The sequence below is a fragment of the Gymnodraco acuticeps genome, unplaced genomic scaffold (genome assembly GCF_902827175.1).
Source record: "Gymnodraco acuticeps unplaced genomic scaffold, fGymAcu1.1, whole genome shotgun sequence".
Classification (NCBI taxonomy): Eukaryota; Metazoa; Chordata; class Actinopteri; order Perciformes; family Bathydraconidae; genus Gymnodraco; species Gymnodraco acuticeps.
The window spans coordinates 1279355-1302543 of NW_022989985.1; the positions used below are offsets into that span (position 1 = coordinate 1279355).

General features: G+C 43.0%; 2 protein-coding genes across 4 annotated transcripts in view; one reads left to right on the plus strand and one right to left on the minus strand.

The window, feature by feature from the left end:
* igsf9b (immunoglobulin superfamily, member 9b) overlaps positions 1 to 16613 on the plus strand; it is a 41236-nt gene extending 24623 nt beyond the window's left edge. Inside the window, exons 7-22 of one of the 3 annotated variants that reach the window (XM_034212530.1) lie at positions 153 to 294; positions 719 to 864; positions 989 to 1131; positions 1230 to 1370; positions 1463 to 1579; positions 1673 to 1823; positions 3665 to 3776; positions 3889 to 4064; positions 8575 to 8813; positions 9032 to 9116; positions 9243 to 9413; positions 9581 to 9617; positions 10280 to 13576; positions 14332 to 14501; positions 14657 to 14858; positions 15068 to 16613. In XM_034212530.1, coding sequence (XP_034068421.1) covers positions 153 to 294; positions 719 to 864; positions 989 to 1131; positions 1230 to 1370; positions 1463 to 1579; positions 1673 to 1823; positions 3665 to 3776; positions 3889 to 4064; positions 8575 to 8813; positions 9032 to 9116; positions 9243 to 9413; positions 9581 to 9617; positions 10280 to 13576; positions 14332 to 14501; positions 14657 to 14847 — 5318 coding nt within the window. In that variant the 3' untranslated portion in view covers positions 14848 to 14858; positions 15068 to 16613. The remainder of the gene's footprint in view (positions 1 to 152; positions 295 to 718; positions 865 to 988; positions 1132 to 1229; positions 1371 to 1462; positions 1580 to 1672; positions 1824 to 3664; positions 3777 to 3888; positions 4065 to 8574; positions 8814 to 9031; positions 9117 to 9242; positions 9414 to 9580; positions 9618 to 10279; positions 13577 to 14331; positions 14502 to 14656; positions 14859 to 15067) is intronic. The other 2 variants (XM_034212531.1, XM_034212532.1) reach the window with 2 other exon arrangements.
* Positions 16614 to 18955: 2342 nt separating this feature from the next.
* Positions 18956 to 22346, minus strand: es1 (ES1 protein, mitochondrial). Its single transcript, XM_034212713.1, has 7 exons — positions 22230 to 22346; positions 22092 to 22144; positions 21903 to 22016; positions 21651 to 21782; positions 21433 to 21525; positions 19683 to 19848; positions 18956 to 19204 (listed from the first exon to the last, which is right to left on the minus strand). Exons 1-7 carry the CDS (start codon positions 22344 to 22346, stop codon positions 19070 to 19072), a joined length of 810 nt encoding a protein of 269 aa, XP_034068604.1. The 3' UTR covers positions 18956 to 19069.
* Between the last annotated feature and the right edge of the window lie 843 nt (positions 22347 to 23189).

A 23189-nucleotide genomic window follows, 5' to 3' on the forward strand; every position in this document is an offset into this window, starting at 1 on the left:
GCCACCTAGAGTCCATCCCCTGCTGTAGCATTGATTCAAGGCCAACCAACAGTCAGGACTTATCTCTTTAATTAGGCCAGACTGTGCGCATCAAGATAGAAACACAATACTTACAATAGGGTGTGTTTTGTTTTCTTCCCACTTGTCAAAAGGACCTCCAATCATCATCATCTCTCCAGAGGACACCACCCTCAACATGTCCCAGGATGCAGTTCTGCAGTGCCAGGCTGACGCCTACCCTTCTAACCTCAGCTATGAGTGGCTGAAACAAGGACAGAATGTTTACCATATTGAGTCAGTTCACGTCTTTAAATGACCATTACAGTACAATATATCACGTTACATTTACAACCCAAGATAGTTAGTCAAATATCTTACATCTGTCAAATGTCAAACATAGTTAATAAGACTTAATCAATTACAGTAACCTCATTTTATTTAGTGGAATACTGGGGAGATTATATAAAGCAAGTCTTTATATACGCACAATGGATAGCTCTGGCATTTCTCCACAGCATGCGTCTAATGCGATCCCTTCTAATTAGATTATTTATAAGACTGTTGTATCATGTGGTCTTCAGCTTGCTATAAACCTCAGATAAATGAGATTAGCCTTTAGATTATTGCCATGTTTTCAATGCTCTGATAATCTTATCAACATTATCTTTTTATTTGAATACTTCTCAAAATGTACCTTGCTTTGTTGTTTTGGCTTTAGGTCCCTGAAGACCAGAGTGAAGGTTTTGGTGGATGGAACACTTCTTATCCCTAATCTCATCCCAGAGGATACCGGAAACTACACCTGCATCCCGACTAATGGGTTACTCACCCCGCCCTCTGCCTCTGCGCACCTCAAAGTGAAACGTAAGCCTGCGATGATGTTTGCTTTATACAACCATTTTATTTTTTTTAAACACTTAGTTTCTCTTCAAGCCCTGGGCAAGAGCATCTTTACTTTATGTGATCAATTAATTTCCCTGCATCTCAGACCCTGCACGCGTGGTCCGAATGTCCCGGGAAACGTACTTGCCTGCGGGCATGGAGGGGCGCATTATCTGCCCCGTCCAGGCTGACCCCCCTGTGCTGTATGTCAACTGGACCAAAGATGGGAACGATTTGAATCTTGACAACGTAAGCTACAGCTAGCAACACAGTTTGCCCTGCAGAGGGAATTGTCTCAGCCTGCACACATGCCACATGTTGATCATTTCTTTTTTTCCCCTGTCCAGTTTCCAGGTTGGATAGTGAACTCAGAGGGCTCCGTGTTTATTGCAACAGCCAATGACAACGCTGTAGGCATGTACACATGTACGGCCTACAACAGCTATGGCACCATGGGGAAGTCTGAACCCACAAAGGTCATTTTGCAGGTGAGGCGGCTGTTCTTCTTCTGATATATAGAAAACTGTTTCCTAGTAGTTCACACAAGGGCAGAAGTAAAACGTCTCTCTTTCTCCTGCAGGACCCCCCAACATTAAATGTGCCTCCTCGGACTGAGTATCTCCAGGAGGTGGGCCGAAACTTGATCATCCCCTGTGTAGCCTCTGGAGACCCCGCTCCAAACGTAACCTGGAGCAAGGTACGGGCGTTTTTTTACTGATCAGTAGAGGCGCTGAACAATCACTTTTTTCGTTTCTTATTTTAACCTGTTGCTAAATGTCCTTCCTCACAGATTGGCCCTTCTCCTCGCTCCGAGTACGCCGTGTTAGCTAACGGCTCCCTCCTGCTGCAGCCGCTCAGTAAAGACCACCATGGGGGCTGGGAGTGCTTGGCCACTAATCGTGTTGCAACTGTCAGCGCAGGCACTGTCGTCATGGTGCTCGGTGAGTGGGCCAAAGTTATATTTGTTTACATGTAACATCCATCTTGAGTGAATTCTATGTCTAGTCTAACATTTACTTTCATTATCGATTCATCTTCCAATAATCTTTTGGGATGAATCTAATGCCCCTTTTGTCTAAAGAATGTCACAGAAATAGTGAAAAATAACCAAGGAATGTCTTAAAATGCACTTTCAGTCCAAAAGCCAAAATATATTAAAGGTCCCATGACATGGCCATTTCTACTGATCATAATTCCATTTTTGAGGTCTACTAGAATAGATTTACATTGTTCAATGTTCCAAACTCACATTGGTTTCTCATACAGCATCTCTGTATAGTATGTGTATTCACTCTGTCCTAAACGGCTTGTTGAACTCCCTGTGAGCCCACTGTGCTCTGATTGGTCAGCTCGCCCACTCTGTTCTGATGAGTCCACCACCGTTACAGCGGAACATCAGTGATTATGCGTTACAATGGCGTTTGTTAGCAACCAGAAAATGACACCAGTAATGACAAACAGATGAGAATGCTGCGTGGGGTCTGGGTGCCGTGTTGGCGGGACGTTGCGAGGCTCACTGCTGCGAGGAGCAGACAGTTTGAGCTGGCTTACTGGTGTGGTTTCTTGGTTGCTGCGTGGGGTCGGTGAGATACAGCGAAACCCAGTCCGAAACCAGCCCAAACACACACACACACCTGCCGCGTCCCGCCGTCTCAGGCTGAGAAATCCGCGGAGCTGCAGCATAGACAGGTCTTTTCTGTGTTAGTTTTACTCGCTAGAGGGTGTGTGGGTTTTTTGAGGGTGTGTGACTCTGCAGACCGTTTACATGCAGAAAAAGTTACATAACACACAAGGGGACCTTTAACTTTAATATGATGTAAAACAGAGAAAATACAAAATTGAAATCCTTCAAAGTCTGAAAACAGCATTCTGCAATTTCTGCAAGATAATTACTTTTGCGATTAATCCAGTGGTTCCCAGCCTTTTTCAGTGAGGCCCCCCTTGGGTAATTGGAAATATTTTCGAGCTCCCCCTAACCCGGTTCCCACAGAGATTGGTAGAATTAATTGTATATAGTTGTACAAACATTATATTTTTCTGCTAATAATAACAAGACAAAAATATCCAACTATAATTGTATATTTTATTATGGATTGAACGTGAACTAAAGTGCTTGTATTGGCAGATGATCCTGTGCCACTGTGAAATAATGAGGCCTAATTGAAACAATTACAAATACTACTTATCGATCCGGTTCTTTAACAGTATTTTTATAGGTTCTTTTTGGGTTTAAGGGAAAAACAAAAAATTTGAAAGAGAATTAACATTGATTTATGTTATGTATAGTGTGGATTATGGGCTGCTAGCACACATAACATACTTGCAGTGGTGATAGTAACTAAGTAGATTTACTCACGTACTGTACTTATTTTTGAGGTACTTAAGTATTTCCACTTTTGCTTCTTTGTAATTCTGCTCCTCTACAGTCCAGAGGTAGATGGTGTACTTTTACTCCACTACATGTATTTAATACCTTTCGTTACTTTACAGATCTGGATGAATGATGTGAAATATAATCAACTCTTAAATGAGACTTTAGTTCCACCTGGAGTAAATTCACAAGCAAGCCTGCAGTATACTTATTTTACTTAAGTACATGATCTGAGTACTTCTCCCACCTTACACGTAATTGGGGCAACAGAACTCCGAGTTAAGGAAGTCGAAAACGGTGCATTTCTCCGTATGAATCTGATCAACTTGTCGATTAGTTGACCTTTCGTTAAAGGTTTGGAGTATTCATTGCTGACAGACGTACTTTATTAAGAGTTTCTCTGTTCCTCAGGCACCAGTCCTCATGTTGTGTCCTCAGTAAATGTCGATACAGAGATGAACCAGGCCAACGTGTCCTGGGTGCCTGGCTTTGATGGTGGATACACCCAGAAGTACACTGTGTGGTAAGTAACACAAAATACATACTATTTGATGATGCCGTTCTCACCTCTGAAAAACAACCCATAATGTTTTCTGCTTTATGTCTTTATTTTGTCTGTTTTGCTGTCCTTCCAGGTTCAAGCAGGCATCCAGAGGGAAACATGAATGGGCCTCTCTGCCTGTGCCGACTTCCAAAAACGACCTGCTGGTGACCGGGCTTCTTGCTGGCACTGGCTATCAGTTCAGCATCCTACCTCAGAATAAACTCGGCTCTGGACCTTTCAGTGAGATCGTTTCTGTGCGAACAATAGGTTTGTGCAAGTTCTTTTGTTCCCCTCACTCTCTCTAATGCTGTTTTACAGTTTGAACTTATATTCAGGGTTCGTACGGGTGCTGGAAATCCTTGAAAATGCTTGACATTTTATGAGGTGTTTTCAAGGTTTGAAAAGTGCTTGAATTTGGGATAAAGTGCTTGAAATTGTAAATGCTTTACTTCGCTTTTTAGATTAAAAGAAAATAAAGAAGTCTGAGCGCGCTTAATTGCTTCGCTTTTACATAAAACAGCTCCGCTCCGGCCTTCCCTGCAAGTGTTTTTGTTACGTGTGACCTGGGCATTCTGATGACAGTGATAGATGACAGTAGTATGCCAGGAGGTTGCCATTTCAACGAGCGTTGGCTAGCAGAAGACAAATACAAGCCATGGCTAAGACGAGGGTCAAGCCCACAAGTCATTTCAGTTGTTCACGATAGGAGAGTCTGCGCTGACGAGCCACATGAAAGGTACGCCGTAGTAGAGCATTTTGGATTAGGCTAACGTTGCATGTTACGTTTGTTTAACGTTAGCAAGCTGAATAGCGAACTCGATGAGGGATAATAATAATAATTGCAGGGGACAATCATTTCAGAGGAGCGTACCTATGTTAATATGTGTGTTACAGTCGCCATCCTGTGGTGTTCAGAGGATGAAGCACTCACTGTTGTAATTCAACCCAGTCTCACGGAATTTCGTGTTATAGTCACGAAATATAATCTATTGATTCGACACAGAGCGATTTTAAAAGCAATGTATTTCTACTGGTAGTATGTTTTCGTGCCTAAACCAAATGTGACTTGCTGGGCGAAGCTCGCGAGTGTGTTTGTGTGTATTGTGTTTGTATACCAGGGAAACACTCACAAGAAACACCGGCTGTTGTTATGCTTCTCCATTGTCTCCATCATTTTTTAAGCAGGCGGTTGTTCAGCCCCTACTCAAAAAACCCAATCTAGATCCCTCCCTCCCGAATAATTACAGGCCCATTTCAAAGCTCCCATTTGTGTCAAAAGTTTTAGAAAAAGTTGTTGCTAATCAACTCAATACATTTCTGAATGACGATCAAATCCATGACAAATTCCAATCAGGTTTCAGAAAACACCACTCCACAGAATCAGCTCTCCTCAGGGTCTCCAATGACCTCATGATGGCATCGGATGCAGGCGATTGCGTGGTTCTGGTGTTGTTGGACCTGAGTGCAGCGTTTGACACAGTGGACCACGCCATCATGCTAGATAGACTCAGGGAGTGGGTAGGCATCTCAGGGTCTGCCCTCCAGTGGTTTGCCTCGTACCTCAGTGGGAGAAGATTCTCCGTGGCCGTGGGCCCGTTCTCATCACATAGCACTCCCCTATCCTGCGGCCTGCCCCAGGGTTCTGTTTTAGCCCCCCTTCTTTTTGCCCTGTACATGCTTCCATTGGGCCGCTTAATAAGCCAATTTGAGGGTGTCTCGTATCACTGCTACGCAGATGATATCCAGATATACTTCTCCTTCAAACCTGTCAAAATGGAAAAAGTAAACACCCTCATCACATGTCTGTCTGCAATTGAGGAGTGGATGTCAAGCAACTTCCTACAGCTCAATACATCGAAAACGGAAGTCTTGATCTTAGCGGCTGATAACATCGCCTCTAAGGTAGCAAGCCACCTGGGTTCATTCAGTGGTAACATAAGGGCAAACATAAAAAACCTTGGTGTTACCTTCGATCAGTCTATGCTACTAGACAAACACATAAAACTTCTGACCCGTACCTGTTTTTTCCATCTCAGGAACATTGCCAAGCTCAGGGGGGTTCTATCCAACGCAGAAATGGAGATGGCTATCCATTAGGGATGTGCATCTCCATCACTGAGGCCGATGCGATGCGCATCTCGATACGTTGCCACGATACGATACATTAACGATACATTTGAAACACCAGGCGATGCGATACGATACGATTCACCCCTGTTGCGATACAGTTCGATACGATTTGATTCAACATTATGCGATTCGGTGCGATACGATGCGATTCAACACGATGCAAAAATAATGATACTTCAATTTGGTACGACAGAGGATTTTTGTTTTATTCCTTATATGCAGCAAATCATACATTAACAAAACAGTGCTTTACATATTTGGTACTGCACATCCCATCATGCCGTTTATTTTTTTACCTTTAAAAGCTCTCCAGAGTACAATTGTATAACACCTCACAGTTAAACAATGTAAGGATGCATTGCTCATGATTAACAATGTGCAAATAACAGCTACCATAGAGCAATGCCCATACAGCTGCCAGCCTGATGTGCTTAACACTCATTCATAGGCTAACTCACCAGTGAGCAGAAAGCGGTGGGTTCTATATGAACAATAAATAATACAAATAACCTTTCACAAACAGGTATTTCATAACTGCTTACAGTGAGGAATACATTTAAATTATTATTGGCCGTCACAGGCTGCTGTAAACTAAACACCACTCTCTCTGACAGAACACCTCACTGAGTGATTTAACTCATATGTCTAACTTTGAGGTTTCTCTTTTCAGCCGCAGACCCCATGTCGACTCTTTATGTGCGTCGCTAAGTTCCTCGTACTACTTGTGTACTTTAAATCGGCTCGGCATCGTTAACAATTTGCGAGCGATTTTTCAAGTTGACCGTCTGTGCCGCACACATATACCATCAGGACGTTACTGATGGGGTGCGGCTGCGGAGTGATACTGTGTGTATGCAAGCCCGCGTCTAGGACGGATCTATGTATCATGGCTGTAGACCTGTTAAGTAATAAAGATACCTCATACAAAGGTCTACGGATACCTTATTACTCTCCATGACCTGCGGTCAACTATATAGCCTAGCATAAAGGACTATTACACCGTCTTTCTTGAACAATCCGAAGTGTTGCCAAACGTTTGATTTGTAGGTATTTTTCGGTGCGCTGTGTTTCTCTTTCTCCTCGACTTCCGTGTGTGTTGATAACTGAGACTCTCGGCCTCGGTAGTGGCGAAGATATCAAAGATCGTATCTGCTGAGCGTTGACAAGATTAGGGGATTTTATATGAATGAATCGGTTTTTTACCGATGCAAAGACGCTACGCAATCGATGCATCGCGAGTTCAACCCGGTTCAACCCAAACTGTAGCCGATGTGCACTCTTTCAACCGGTGCACTCGCATCTTGAACGTTTATGCCGGTGCACCGATGCGAATCGGTGAATCTTAACATCTCTACTATCCATGCCTTTATTTCATCCCGGCTTGATTATTGTAATGCTCTGTTCTCCTGCCTCAACAAAACATCAATAAACTGGTTACAACAGGTCCAAAATGCTGCAGCCAGATTACTCACTCGGTCCAAAAAAACATGCCACATCACTCCGATTCTTTCTGCCCTGCACTGGCTCCCGGTCCATCTCAGAACCCAATTCAAAGTATTGGTCTTCACAGAGCTGTCCATGGCCAAGCCCCAGCCTACATCAATGACCTGATCCACCCTCACATCACAAACCGGGCCCTGAGGTCCTCTGAGCAATGCCTCCTAAGGGTGCCCCAAACCAGGCTAAAGACTAAAGGGGACCGTGCCTTTGAGGTGGTGGCCCCAAGGCTTTGGAACAAACTCCCTCAGATAATAAAAACCTCGGCCTCAATAGAGATTTTTAAGGGGCAGTTAAAGACCCACCTGTTCCGACAGGCCTTTGGGTCGTCGGAGGAGGTGAGTTAGTAGCTGTCTTTTTATTGGTGTTTTATCGTATGTTTTATCCCATGTATTACCTGCTGCTGTTTTATGCCTTTTATTCTACATTTTATAGTTGTACTTTGAATTGTGTCCTGTGTACTGTACTGTAAAGCACTTTGTACATCCGTGTTGAGAAGGGTGCTATATAAATAAAGTTTTACTTACTTACTTCTAGCATTTACATGTAGAGTCAGGGAAACTCAGATCATTGTGACAAAGACTGACATCAGGGCACAGGTCAGAACTAGGGCTACATACAATAGAAGGTCCAGGATGAACATGCATATTACCCGATATCATCAGTAGTAATACAATCAGAGCACGGCCAAGAGCTAGCAGTGAGTCACAATGCCTAGTTTGTTTTGTGCGCACATTGACAGTGGAATGTAGCGTAATCATCTTGTGTAGAGACTTCATAATCACACATGATAGTAGTGGCGGTTTGCATTTGTTATGCGCAGGAGGGGGTAGGGAGGCGGCGAATAACACAAGGAAAAAGCAGTACAGTTTGGGATTAGCCATTGTTAGTCCAGTGAAGGTTGGAAGCAGCACTCACCCAGAGGTCAACAGTCCTTGGTTGTCCAAGTCCTTGGTTGTTTATAGCATAAAGAACATCTGATTTAATGTGAGGTAGGGAAATAATCATTTGAGTATAAGTATGTGTATATAAATATGTAATTTACAACAGCTGTAAGATGCTTGAAAAGCTTGAAAATGCACCTTGAAAAGTGCTTGAATTTGACTTTGGAAAAGGTGTAAGAACCCTGTATATTGTGTCTTCTGATCAGCTGTGCCAACAGAAGCACCTACAGTCGTCACCATTCTCCCAATGCTGGATCCTCCAATGTTCCTGTCAGCCAACTGCACGGACCAAGGTGTTCTCCTCCAGTGGTTTCCTCCTGAGGCTCCGTCTGCTCCACTGACCAGCTTTGTGCTGCAGGCCCGCAGGGACCAGGGCCAGTGGCTCATCCTCAGCAGCAAAATTGGGGCCAATCAGAGTGAAGTACTTGTAAAAGGACTGCTAAGGGTAATTACTACATTTCTCCTCCATACGTGTCTGTATTTTCCAGAGATCTGTCTGTATGTCCTGTTGGTTTCTTGCCTTGTGTGTAGATCAAATAGCGATTGTGCCAAAAATGGTGTTACATCAAATTGATGATATGATTGATGAATGAAAATAGTTGAACTAACATCATAAGCATACATGTTTATGTTCAATAAACTCCTGATCTGTCTGTCTCTCAGGACTCCAGTTATGATCTGAGGCTGATGTCTCGCAGCAGCAAGCTTCTTAGTGAACCGAGTGAGTCCGTCAATGTGTCCACAACAGGTAAGTGCCTTTTGTAGATAGCCATGAGCTTAACATGCATTGATTGAAGGTTCCATACTACTGCTTATTTGCTAAATTAACATTAGTTTTTAGAAATATAATTCCTTGACTCCGGTTCGATTACAGGGATGGAGATTTACCCTGTGCGCCCGAGTTTCTTGGAGTTCATCCCAGAGCCCCTGTTGGCCGGTGTGTTGGGAGGAGTGTGCTTCCTGTTTGTGGCCATCATCCTCTCGTTGGTGACAGCATGCTACATGAGCCAGAGGAGACAGCGTCGGCGCAGGAAGAGAAGACAAGGTCAAATGTCTCATTTAAAATGTTCTCCCAAAAAAGAAGAGCTGTGTTTTCCGCACACCAAGAGAGTGTGTTTATTGTTGATAACCAGGTTTATGTCAAATGCACTTTGACATGTTTGGAACATTTCATCAGTGCTGTCTTTTTAATCCTTCTTTCACCTTTTCTAGATCTCCCATCAGCTCTGCAGAAGAGCCCATCTCAAGAGTAAGTGTCTTCACCAGTACAGCTTTATATCTTCATCAAACATTTGTTCCTTTATTTGCAATTTGATTTTGAAATACGAAATGTTTAGTGTATTTAATGCTTATTCTTGTATCTATTTTGGCTTGAATGTTTTTATATTACACTAAAAGCCTTCTCACCATCCATTTCACTTTATGATACGACACATTTATACTGCCTTATGACTTTTAACTATAAAGAAACAATTAAATGAAGAAACACATCATTGCAATCTCATCTTTTTAATCAGTCTCAAGTTACAAATTGCACCTTTTCTTTGTCAGATTCTGCACTAGGGCTGCTCGATTATGGCAAAATTCATAATCTCGATTATTTGGGTCAATAATTGATATCACGATTATTAAAAACGATTATCCATTTACTTTGAAAACATCCATTTATTGAAAAGAAAAATGTGAACAGTATGTTTTTAACAGTTGATTACCCTGAACTTTAAGTATAATTCAACTGAAAAACTAATAAAAGAGAAAAAAAAACGTTTTATTTCGATTATGTTGTTTTCATAATCGTTGCAAGCCAAAATCGTAATTGCGATTAAAATACGATTAATTGAGCCGCCCTATTCTGCAGTACTGTGAGGTTGTTTTAGGCAAAACATCAATTATTTCCCCATCTTGTTTCAGAGCTCGCTCACCTCCTCGCAGCCCGGACAGTGTCCTAAAGCTGAAGCTGTGTCCGCCGCTCCCCTTCTTCCCCAACTCCTCCTCCTCACACTCTGATCGGTCGTCCTTTGATAAAGGCAGCCGCGGGGAATACCACGACCAGCGGAAACAGCTCCTGTCCAACTCGTCTCCACCGCCACACTACACACTCTTTGAGAGTCACCTGGGCTCTCAGGCTCTGGAGTCCATCTCCAGAGGCCCCGATGGACGCTTCATTATGCAACCGCTGCAAGAGGAATCAAGTCCCTCCGATAAGAACGTGAAGAAGGAAGTCCTGCAAATGAATGGCGGGGCAAGTGGCTCAGGGAGCAACAGGACTTCATTCAGAGACTCTCCAAAGTCAAGTCTCTTGAGCTCAGAGAAGAACGAGAGGAAGGATTCTCCTCTCACTGTGGACGTCCCGGAGCTGAGCAGACCTCCCTCCTCTCCTGGAAGAGTACAGGCCATGGCCAGAAACTTCTCCCGCCACGGCTGCTTTTATTCTGACGAGGAACAAGGCTCAGAGGCTCTGTTGGAGAGAGCCAGCTTCTACTCGGACAACAGCGAGTTAAAACCCAGCGATTCTCTCAGGAGGCCTCGCATGCCGGGCCACGCTGAAGACCTGTTCCCGAGTTTGGGGAGGAGAACAAAGCTGCTGGATAGAAACAGACCACATCGTCCAGGCTACCATGCTATGGAGAGTCAGCTGACTGATGACAGCACCATGGTCTCACAACTCGACAGTGAGCTGGCGAGCGATAGCATTAACAAATGTGTCCGACTGGCAAAGGAGAGGGAAGAAATGGAGCGGGAGCTGGAGAGCTACACAGCGGAACAAAGAAGTCGAGGGAGAGACGAGCGACAGTCTAATAAGACAACAAGTCCTCAAAGAGACTCGCCACAATCAGAGGAAGAGCCTGTATGGAAGCCACAAGACGTTACCATCAGACAGAAACCCAGGCCCTCATCTCAGACGAGTCGTGTATCTGACTATCGGAAAGCGTGCTACTTCGGGAACACCAGCAGTCCCTCTGACCGGCTCCCTACGTCCCGCATACAGTGGGACATCAGCCCGGTAACATCGAGGACCAACCTCATTCCTGTGCAGAGCCCCCGGGAGACCTCATCGCCCAGATCCCTGCACGCTCGCACATGTAGAGAGATCACAGAGGACTCTCTTGCTGTTGATTCCTCACGCTCTCCGGTCACCCAGAACACCTCCCTCCCCCTGCTCTCCCCCGACATCTCCTCAGAAAGCCCCCCTATCCTGTGTCTAGAAACACCAGACAGAGCCAGGTCCTTGAGTCCTCTACAAGATAGATGCAGGAAGTCCATGACTGAGCAGGGCTTTAGGGAAAGGACACAGAATGGAGGTGTTGCTACGAGGTCCAGACATTCATATGCTAATGCCACTAGTCAGCCCTGGGACTCATCTGCCAGAAGTCCTCCAGTTGACCGTGAGAGGCCTGGAAGTTCACTCTCTGCCCCATACCACCAGCCTGAGGGGACTGAAAACTACTACACAGCTACGAGGGATCCCAGTCCATCCAGTTATTCTACCTTACCCTATGAGCACCATGAAATAGGAGCAAAGGCCAAAGATGACCGACGTAGTTCAGGTTTAGAAAGAGAGGGTCTGCGAACGCGTTCCAGGAGAAGTGACAAATGTCTCTTCTCTGATAGTCCAAGTCCTATTTCCATATTGACACTTGTAGAAGAGGTTGATAGTGACCAGTCGCAGTTTTCTGTCCCCGTGATGTCAGGGTCCTTTAAGGCCAAGCCAGCAGCTCCATCTGTCCAAATGTCCCCTCTGCAGACAAGTGCCATTCTTGAATACCTAAGCCTCCCAGGTTTTATAGAAATGAGCGTAGATGAGCCGGTGGAAGACACTGCAGTCTCAGACACCGCTGGACAAAGTTCAGAACTACAGCCAGAAAAATCCCCCGGGCCTAAGCCTGATGTGGTTCCCAGAAATGTGGTTCATTCTCAGGATAACCGGGAAACACCCTCAAACCAACCCTCTGCAGGAGAGCCCAGCCTGTATGAGGGTAGAAAACAAAGACATAAACACACCCTCCCACATCTGGAAGCTAGGGATTCTTCACACAGAGTAAGATTTCCAGATGAGCCATCGTCGCCTAGTCCAGAAAAAACTAGCAAGCAGCTCTATAATGAGAAAACACTAAACCGAGCGGGGAACAAGAGCACAGACAGAGCTGAATCCAGGATAGGGTCCAGGTCGGCTCAGTCCTTGTTCAGTGCAGCTAGAGGAATGGCCGACATAGTGTCCAAGCACTCACAGAGTTTTGTAGAAAGTAGTGAGTCTTTATTAGAGCAACCCCAAATACAAGCTTCTCAGGGCAGCAGGACTAACAACATTGCATCACGGATAAGTCAAGCCCCTGTGCCATTTCTAAAGAAGTCCTTGAGCATCGGGCCGAGTAGGACCCTCTCAGGTATGGGCCCCCCTCGACCTTTCCTAAAGAAATCCATCAGTTTAGGCTCACAGAGGTGGGAGCACTTCGAGAGCCCGAGGGCATATATTTCTGAGAAATGTTACTGGGACGAGTACCAAAACCCAGACGTCAGGGTGAAGTCTTATAGTTTGGGACACAGCCCGCCCTCCTTCACCAGGCCGGGCCCCTCCTGGAGGGAGTACATTCCGTTCAGACGCCCCAGCATGGGCAGCTTAGAAAGGCCTCACCCCCATCAAAGACCTTTAGCTAGTCCTTCCTATCTCACCGCCTCCATGTACCCCCCCAGACAAACCTCAATGTCCCCCATGATGGAGCCCATAGATCCCAGACGGCAGGCCACTGTTTTCCCAGAATCCTCCAGGTGGTCTCCTTCTTATCAAGAACCTATGAGGTCCTCCCAGTATAAATATGTCGGCATGCCCTCTTCCATCCCTGTCCCCCAGTACCAGCACTGGCCAGGATCCAGAGCAGACAACATGAGGCACATGGAGCCCAGCAGGGGCCCCCCGAGGTCCTACCTGCCCCGGGGCGTCAGCTGGCCCTCACCTCACTACGCCCCTTTCCCCCCCAGAGAGGCAGAGAGTTACAGACAGCCAGACAGGGTGATGAGGAGGGGAGGGGAGACAGACATACAGGAGGGGGGGAGGACCAGTTATGCCAGTCAGAGCAGTGGAAGGGGTAGCGCCGGGCTCTTCCGTCAGTCCCTGTCCATCACCCCCACGCTGCTCAGCTCCCCCGAGACCACGGAAGAGGGCGAGCGGCACAGAGCGGAGACGCAGCTTCCTGAGAGGAGAGCCAAAAGGTGAACCATCACCACAGCTGGAACAAACCACCAAGTCACTGGAGTGTCCTCTGGGCACAGGGATTTATTCATGTTGCCAAAATAACTTTCATTTTGTTTCGGTAACACTTTTTATGCCTCTCGTGTTTTAAGTGAATTATAAACATACTTAGAATGTGTTGTAATCTGCCTAAAGCACCTTAGATTTATAGCTATAAGTATTCATAAACCTTTAAACTCACTATTAGATTATTAGGCATTTTATAATGGTTTATAAACTCAAGTATTATAATATTTAATGGCTGCTGGTCACTTGTGTGTGCTGTTCTTGGACCTTTAACAGATTATAGTGATTTACAACCAGCTTGTGATGTAGTATATGTACTTTACTTAAAGCACCCAATGACCAGAGAATAGAATAATCCCTGTATAATCCCTTATAACATTGGTAATAATATATAAAGTCAATTTAATTATAACTCCCATATCCCATAACAATTATTGGATGAACAGTATCATCCTTTTTTAAATGCCAATTTTAAAAAGCCATTGTGAAGTATTAGATTGACCTTTTGAGTCATTATAAAATACTTTATAATATGTTGTGATTATTGTTATAAATTATGAATGTGTACAAATGCTTAAACTTACTTAAACACAGCTAAAAGCATAATAATTTATTTGATAACGCATTATAACATGAGGCATTGTAGAAAGTGTTACCTTTATTTCCTGTTTGTGTCTTCTGTTATCTGACCGGTCCTGTGTCCCATCAGAAGGAACACGTCAGTAGATGAGAGTTATGAGTGGGACTCTGCTGATGCGTGTGTGGACTCGGAGGTCCTGGAGGCCATGAGGTTTGATCAGTCGCACACGGGTTCACGGAGATGCCGGTCGGAACTCAGATATGATCAAACCGCTGGCCTCCGGGACGAGCGGCAGAAAGGTAAACACTCCCCCTCTCCACCTCCTCAGTGTGTGCTGCGTGTATTCGATGTTGCATGTGTCGTTGCGAGTGTAATGCTCGATGTGATGGTGCTGCATGTGTTCACCCTGTGTTCATCCATGCATTCCTCACCCCAATGCTCCCCCCTCCCCCAGGCCCGTGTCCCTCAGTCAGCCCGCCAGTTTCCAACACACCTCTCCAGCTCAGCCGCTCCCTCAGCGAGGCACGCTTCAACGCCCTGCGGCAGGAGTACCAGCAGTACAGGCAGGCTCAGGGGTCCTCGTGTTCTCGGGGGCCCCGCCTCTCCCACGACTCTGACTCTGACTCCGGCTCAGCGCTGCTCTAGCAGATCCATCGGTCCGTTATTCCTCATTCCCTCTCCTCTCTTCCCTCTCTTTTCCTCCTTTCACTGCTCGCCTGCCTGCTTCATTTTCTCGCCTGCTACTGTGTCATCCATGTGCGGTGAATTTGTGCATGCCAAATATCATACTGCTTAATTTATCGCTTTTTTTAACCTTGTCCTTTGAAGGTTGTTTCTCTAATGCTGTACCATCTTTCTTTTACAGGTTTATCTCAGACAGATACCAAAAAGCAGACTTAAGTAACAGAAGACATCCCTCTGGTCCTGGACAGTGGCACACCTCACTGGAACTCTCATGTGAAATAACTCATTGTCTAAAGTTGTTTTCTTCTGTTACAGTAGCCTAAAGTAAAGACATTTAAAGAGACAGCACCATATGCTGCATGCCATCAAACTTCAACTCCTCGGTTGTTAACAGATGACTTTTTCTTATACTTGTTCCATTTTGCTTGGCATAATGGAACTGAGAAGGGATTATTTATTTTTCTTAGAAGCTTGTGCATTTTGGGATTGTTTTTATTTTTTCAAACCTTGACAATCAGGCACACAGGGCCCTTTGAGAAATGAAATGCTCACCCTCGACTAAGGCAGGTTTACAGTTACAAAAATACATGCTTTATAAAAGCAGCTACATAATGCAGGTTGTATTTCAAGTTTATTTCTGTATCGCATCGAAGACTTCCCTTTATTCATAAAGGGATGCTAAGGACCATTATGTAGGTCTGTCTAAGAAAGCGTCTGTTTGTGGAAATGTCTGTCTGTAATGATAATCAAACAGTGCTCTAAACATTTTTAACACAACCTCCCTAGGAGTACCACAAAAGTACTAATAGTACCCACATGATTAAGCAACCCTGACTTTCGTACTTTGGTAAAAAATCTCCGATCAGTTCATGATAAACTTCCTGTTACCTCAAACAATAATTTTCTCTATTTAAAAGAAGAATTTGTTCATTTTTTCCTGTTAGTTCCCTGAAGCATTTCCTGTTTTATACATATAGCTCACAATAACGTTCCACTGCCAATCCTTTATAAATGAAATCACTTTATATAGTTGTTAAAAATGTACAAATGTTTATATGTACCTAATGTGAACCCTGCTGTGTATATTCCTCTTCACCATGTCATCGGATGAGAAAACGCTACTTTACTCCACCTGGATCAGTCTAACCTTCCCTCTGTGATTAGATGACAGATACAGTAACACTTGAACACAGGGACAATTATTTTTGCCTTATCTTTGTTAATGTCACAAGCACACGCCAGTAGATTGACCACCGAAGGTTAAAAACCTAAAATTATTGAAAAGTTGTTCCTTTTTTTACACGTTTTGCTCACTTCATGAATATTTCTGTATATTTATGAAGGTGAGTTATAATATGCAACAATGTTTACACTTCATTGATGTGAAGGCAACACTGTGAATTTTCCATGGACTTCTGATTCTGTATTTGAATTGCTGTGAAGTCTCTAATGAATTTCATGCCCATTAATTCTTTTTTAGTTTGAAAGCTGTTTTTTATTGTGACACCTGACAAAAAGAGATCCAAACAGTATCTTTGTAGCTAAGATTAAAGATTTGTACTATATTTACATAAAGAACCCAGACGAAAGTGTTCATATGGAGTGGGTCTGCATTTCTGAGTTTTTGTACAAACTGGAACATTTTATATCTTGCCACCTGCTTGTTTTTGTCATTTTTATATGTTTGTAATGAATAAATTGTTTTATTCTGAATTCACCCAACTGAAGAGATGTGTTGATATTTACAGTATTACGGAGGAAAAGCATGTGACCATGAACACAGTTGCTCTTTTACTTGCTAAATTAGCTAGTTAAAGAGGCCCTATTCTGCCTTTCTCTCCCACGCACACACATCCCCCCCCCCCCCCCCCCCCTGACTGAAACACCTCCATTGGACTCATTAGTTTACTTCTGTAACATAAGTACATCACTATGTAACACTCGCGCATCTAATGGATAGCACTCCATCACATCGTACGTAATAGGCTAAGGGGCGGGACATCTCTAAGCAGTTGACCAATCACAACAGAGCTAACCAATCAGAGCAGACTGGGCTCTGGTTTCAGCTGCAGCACAGTCAGTATGAGAACAATTACTATTTACCTTGAGTGGAAAATGTCTGTACCAACATTCAATGACAATTCCCCCAAGATATTTATTATAGCCTAAATGTGAAACAGCTAACCCGTTCTGAAACATCGTCCTGTATTTCAACTTATCCACGCACTGAGTCATGTCTCCAGAGACGAGTCCCAGGTTTGGCACCGTAAGCACCGTCTAATTCAGAATTTGCATAATTATGCGTTGAGTAAAACTGTTTGTGTCCATGTACTAACAAGTTACAGTATATATCCCCATTAATGCAGCCTAAATGACAGCAAGGATTATGCTTTTGCAAATGTTATATGTAGGGGAGACCAGGGACAGTTGTAACTTGTAACACGGGTCGGTTGTAACACCTTCAATATCTCCAATCACAAACAAGCTAGTGATGAAACTCACTCTGCACATGCGCAGTGAGATGGTAAGATCGCTGAGAAAAAAAAGGAGCCATGTTTGAATTTCTCGCGTAAGATATCAGCAAAAGTGTGTTTCTGAGGTAAAATATTAACTAAAATTATATGATGTATTTTTTGGATACTGCCTTGAGTTCAAATGTCTAGGAATTCAAACTAGTATTATTAGAATCACTGTTTTGTAAGGCAGGTTCACAGGGGGTGGAAGCAAGACTGGTGGTCCTGGGACGGTTGTAACATGGCACATTTACAATGATGGCTCATTTGCTTGAATGATCAATTGTTCATTCAAGCATACAGTTGTATTGTTGATTGGTGTGCATTGTCCCTGTAAAAATAAACAGAATATAATACTGTACAGTAGGCCTAAAGTGTGTGTGTGTGTGTGTGTGTGTGTGTGTGTGTGTGTGTGTGTGTGTGTGTGTGTGTGTGTGTGTGTGTGTGTGTGTGTGTGTGTGTGTGTGTGTTTACAGTATGCCAAATGTCAGAAAGAGGAAGACAGACAGGGGAGTGCCACTTGCTCTGCTGCAGAAGGCCTCAAATTAAGTGCAGAAGGGAAAATCTTTCAGGGAAGTGGCAAAGTCCCTGGATATATGCCATGTCACCCTGTACCGGTTCCATACAAAGAGGCTGAGGTTGGAGAGTCAGGGATCCCAAACACCCCCAAGAGTAGGCTACTAGACACCAAAGAAGGTGTTCACAACAGAGCAGGAGATGCTTTTGAGAGACTACCTGATGGAGGCAGCTGATTTATATTATGGTCTCAGCTCAAAGAAGGTAGGTCGACTCTACATAATTAAGGTAGAAGCACCTCTCAGAGAACAGTTTAATCCTTCACAGAGGATGATGCTGTGTGTGTTATCTGTTATCCTGTTCATTGCTCATTGATTGTTGGAGGATGTGTGAAACCCCATTCAAATCTTGTTGCCTTAGAATTTGACAGCTTTCCCTATTTGTTGTCATGTAGTGTGAAAAAGGTAACCGTTATTAACATGTTACAACCGTGCCTGGCATGTGCTACAACTGTCCCTGTACACAAGGACAGTTGTAACAGTTGAGTTTTTAAAAAAAAATACATTTTCCAACCTGTACTTATTTCATAAAAACATCTTAAATACATTGTTTCAGTAGCTAACATATTGATAATGTATAATATAGCAAAATGGCTATCCTATTGTAAATGGTTTTTTACTTATTGGGGAAAAACCCAAAAAGTTTTGCAACTGTCCCTATAGTGCAATGTTTTTGTTTGTTTTTCACGATCCCAAAGCCATAATGCTGCTGCAAAACGGACAAAAGATCCGAAGCAATTGTAATTTTACTGCTGCTATACAGGTCAGTGATAGCTTTAATAAAATGGTTTTCAGTTGTGTTTGGATTACTGTTACATATGTGTGAGAAGATGCCTTTCAAGACTAAAAAGAATATGTCTACAGTTTTAAATATGATAGTAGTATAGTAGATAGTAACCCATGAGCCCCTCAGATGCGTGGAGCTTCTCTCCGTAAATGTGTACATATAAACCAATACAATCAATTAAACACAACAAGCCATTTACTTTTCAATTTATGGATTTATATTTTTCCAGGTAAGAATTCATTACAGAGGTGTACATCACACGTCGACACCAACTTCCTCTATTTCTTTTTCAGGCTGAAAATGTCACATCACTTGGTTGACATACGCATGACATGTTTGACCATGTTTCCAATGCCATCAAATATGTAATGGTAGTGATACTCCGTTTCCCACATGAAGGACGGGGTGCTGACCACCTTGTTCTTCTCATCCACGAAGGCTTCGTAAAGAAAGGGTTAAGGTCAAAGCAGGAGTCGTTTTAGAACATACACAAGGAAAAAGAGTTACATAAATTACAGCTGGGAAGGTCATTTGAGGTTTGATAATCTACATACATTCACGTCTTGATTTATTCAAAAGCTTACATCTCATGTGACCAAGGGACTACAAATCAATGCAGGATTGTTTAACTACACTGTAAGGACACACCTCTTTTTATGTTATGTTAGAAATATTGAAAATAACATTGATTTTGTGCCATTTTAACTTTAATTTAGTGATGGTTCCTGAATTAAACCCTTTGGCAAATAGCACTGGCTTGGATTTGAGCCTACTGTCCTTTGAGTGCAGTCAGACTGTGAAACTGAGTAACAGGACAGAGTGAATGTCTGTCAAATACATTCAAACTAAAACTTGCTGTAAACAAAGAATCCAAAGGCTGAGAAGAGTTAAGAGCTTTCTTAGAGATTTCTGAAAGGATATATATGGCTCGCGGACGTTATGGCGAGCGCCCATGCTCTTCACGGCCTGCACCATGTTGGTGTGGGGCCAGTTCCCCCAGCGGGTGTTTTCGTCCTTCTCGTAGCCCATGGTCACCTCGATGCTGGGCAGCACGCGGCAGGCCAGTACCGAAGCCATGCTGGCCAGTCTGAAACAACAGCACACAAAACGTTTTTATTTAATCAAGATAATGAGGAAATACTGATCTGGTTGTGTCAAGCTAAGTGGAAGCTTGCCTACTTATAAAATGTATATTACTGCTGGCTTGATTTGCAGCTTTAGTATCATAATGTTCCTATTAATTAAACCACATTATTGGACAGACAACAGCCCCCTTTAGGAAAAAACATGAAAACATTACTATCAAAATCAGGGATAAGTCAACTCATTCAGTAAGAAGAGAAATAACTATTTATGTGTGTTCAATATTAACAGCTCTGATAAAACAGAATCATTGAGAGTTTGTATCTATCTGCATTAGCGTAAATCACAGTAATAGTGGAACTACATTGCACAACAATGCTCATGTTGCACAGCTGAATTGTTGTTCTCAATAATTGTTGACTGTATTTTCATTAAGATAGAATTATCTGTAAGAATGATTTTGTATGGTTTAACTGCAATGGGAAAGAGCTACACATGTATTAGCTGCGTCATCCTTTTCACCCTTCCACTCAACTCTTATAAATACTTAACTCCTACATTTCCTATCACCTCAGACCTGCTGTCCTGCACGTGGGCACCAGGTGTCCGCTGATCTGACCCTGTCACCTGTCTGCTCCATAGACTGAATATAAAGGTCTGCCCCCTTCAATGACCTGCTCATGACGCTGGTACTTCACATGCACCAGTAGTAGCCAAAGGATCAGTCAAAGGTCAAATACAATTTATCATGTCCTGTTCGATTAAACGCTCAGGATTTGCCTGGACTGACTTCCTTCATGTTGAGCCTTCCTCTGTACTGCAGACCTTCTTCCTAATGCTGTGTCAGTGAGAGCCAACATGGAGGCTTTCTTCAGAGGGTCTCTTCAGTGGTGCATCAATTGCTAACAAATAACGCACTTTCTTGTTTTTCACAGAATTTCTTAGATAGACTGTAACATATTTTTTATTTTCCTTTACTTTATTTATTTCCTAACTTCACTTTATGTATTTAATGTTATGTAGATACTTTTATGTATAATATTTTTCAGACATACCATTTTGTAAAATAAGTTAGATTTTGGGATATTCACAGAAATATTATTGACAGAATGTGCGATAAAAGTCAAATGTATTTTCCATGAAACTCTTAAGACTATGAAAGTAAAATCAATTCAGATCATTCCAGCAGGTCTAATGAAAATAATAACTACTGACAGTAATAGCATATATTTGATACAAACTTAATAAATGCTCAACTTTTTGAAAAGGTGTAAATTACAAGAGGGCCCTTTATTTCTATTGACTTATCTACATCTATAGACACTCCAGTATGTGTTGTCTGATCTGTGTCCTTTGACCGATCTTGTGTGTTGACCTAATTTATGCATCCAGTGTATGTCTGAATGTAATCTTCTATAATCTGATTTAAAGTGCGGTAAGAATCAGTGACACTTGATGTGTGAAGGTTAGTTTAAGTCTTGAAAAAGCCACAATGTCACATTGCTGCCCTGATGAATTAAACTATTGCTTGTTGAGTTACAAAGTATTGCCTGTTTAGTAATGATAGATTTAACCAACAGATACATACCCAATAGGCTTGCGAGAGCGGTGGAAGTCTTTCAGCACCTTATCCACATCACCTTGCAGCTTGCAGTCTTTTCCATCCTTCGCAAAAGTGGATCTAAACAGTTGACAATAATAATTTAAGTGCTCATTCTTCATCGTGCCAGATTTGTACATTATCTCCCTCCCCATTTTACTTTATACAGTCACAAAAGAAATACTTCAAACTTGATTAATCCTCACAGATTCTTGATGATGCCGTGGCCTCCGGGAAAGATAACGGCATCAAAGCTGTTGACGTCCAGCTTGGACAGATCTTGCATTTGCATCATTCCCTGACCGTGACTGAAGCGAGCCGACTCCATCATCATGTTCCTATGTGAGGGCCAGAAATAATCATAAATACTACCTTGTGGAATTAATCAAGCCAGGTGTATAAATACACAGCATACAAAGCCAATGTGAGAGTGTATCAGTGTCTCCTAACAGGCCTACCGGTTCTCCCCAGAGCTCGGCTGCTTCTTCATGGGGTCCATCACGTGCATCTGCTGCTGGTTCGGAGCAAACATCTGGAAGCGAGCACCGTTACGGCTCAGGTGGTACATGGTGCTGAAGACAGAGTTGTAAATTACCATCTGTACATTACGATGTATGTTCTTGCAATGATTCGGAAGTACTACTTACTATACTCCCTCATGGACATCAGTCCCATCCCACCAGCCACATCCTGAGAAAACCTGCGTTTCATTGTCATGCACACATCATAAACCAGCCCACAGTTATCATTTGTATACTTTTTGTCACTAATCAATTTCCACTTACCACTGCAATATTGGTATTTCCCCAATTGCCATGATCACCATGGTGGACAAAGCAGGCCGGCTGGCGAGCGACGACAGCCATAGTTTGTTTTGACAGCAGAGTCCTGGATGCCTGCATGATTTTGCCTTAGTCTCACTGTTTCAGGAAGAAAGTGTAACTTAAGTTTGCTACAGAGCCTGTAGAGACGTCAATGGTAGTAATATTGTTCTCGCTGTGCCTGTATATATACCATCAGAGTGTTAGTAAGTGACGTTACAACGTAAGCTCTACTTTCTCAGAAGCTTCTTGGCCTTGACCAGCCCTGAACACCTTTCCCTGTTAATACCTTGTTATTTCATCTAATTAAATTAGGAGATTTGGCAAGCGACACTTCAGCTTTAGTCATTTTGAACATGTAGTGCTTTAACCCATGAAATATGTTCACCCATATACTATGGCATTTAGATGGAGAAACTTGCAGAAATAATGCAACATTTTTTTAATGTAATATCATGTATTAGGCCAGTTGGCTAGTTATAATATTTAACAAATAGCTTGCATGGGGATTTTTGAAAATGCTTGTTTTTTGTTATTATAAAAAGGTAGCAGTAGGTTCAATTTCATTTCATTTCATTTCAAACCTTTATTTAGACAGATAGTTCCCTTGAGATCATGGATCTCTTTTACAAGGGAGACCTGCATCAATTTAGTTCCACATGAAACATAAAAACAACACAAAAACAAACAATAGAGGACATCATATTTACATATTCACCAACACTTACAAACACCCATCGTGCAGACGTGCCTTAAAAACATTCAGAGAAATAAAATTGCTCAATTTCAATTTGGACTGTAGGCTGTTCCAAGCAAGTGGAGCTGCGCACATAAAAGCTGTCTTACCTAAGACAGTCCTCACTCTTGGCACATCTAACAAGACCACATCCTGCGATCTCAGACAATAGCTGCCCGCAACTTCCT

What these genes read in the sequence shown, in the direction of transcription:
- es1 (XM_034212713.1), bottom strand. Translation starts at nt 22,346, where the DNA reads ATGCAGGCATCCAGGACTCTGCTGTCAAAACAAACTATGGCTGTCGTC. An exon ending in CCGAGCTCTGGGGAGAACCG is followed by an intron (nt 21,783 to 21,902) that starts GTAGGCCTGTTA and finishes GCCCTCACATAG; the next exon opens with GAACATGATGATGGAGTCGG. An exon ending in CACGGCATCATCAAGAATCT is followed by an intron (nt 21,526 to 21,650) that starts GTGAGGATTAAT and finishes TCAACTGTTTAG; the next exon opens with ATCCACTTTTGCGAAGGATG.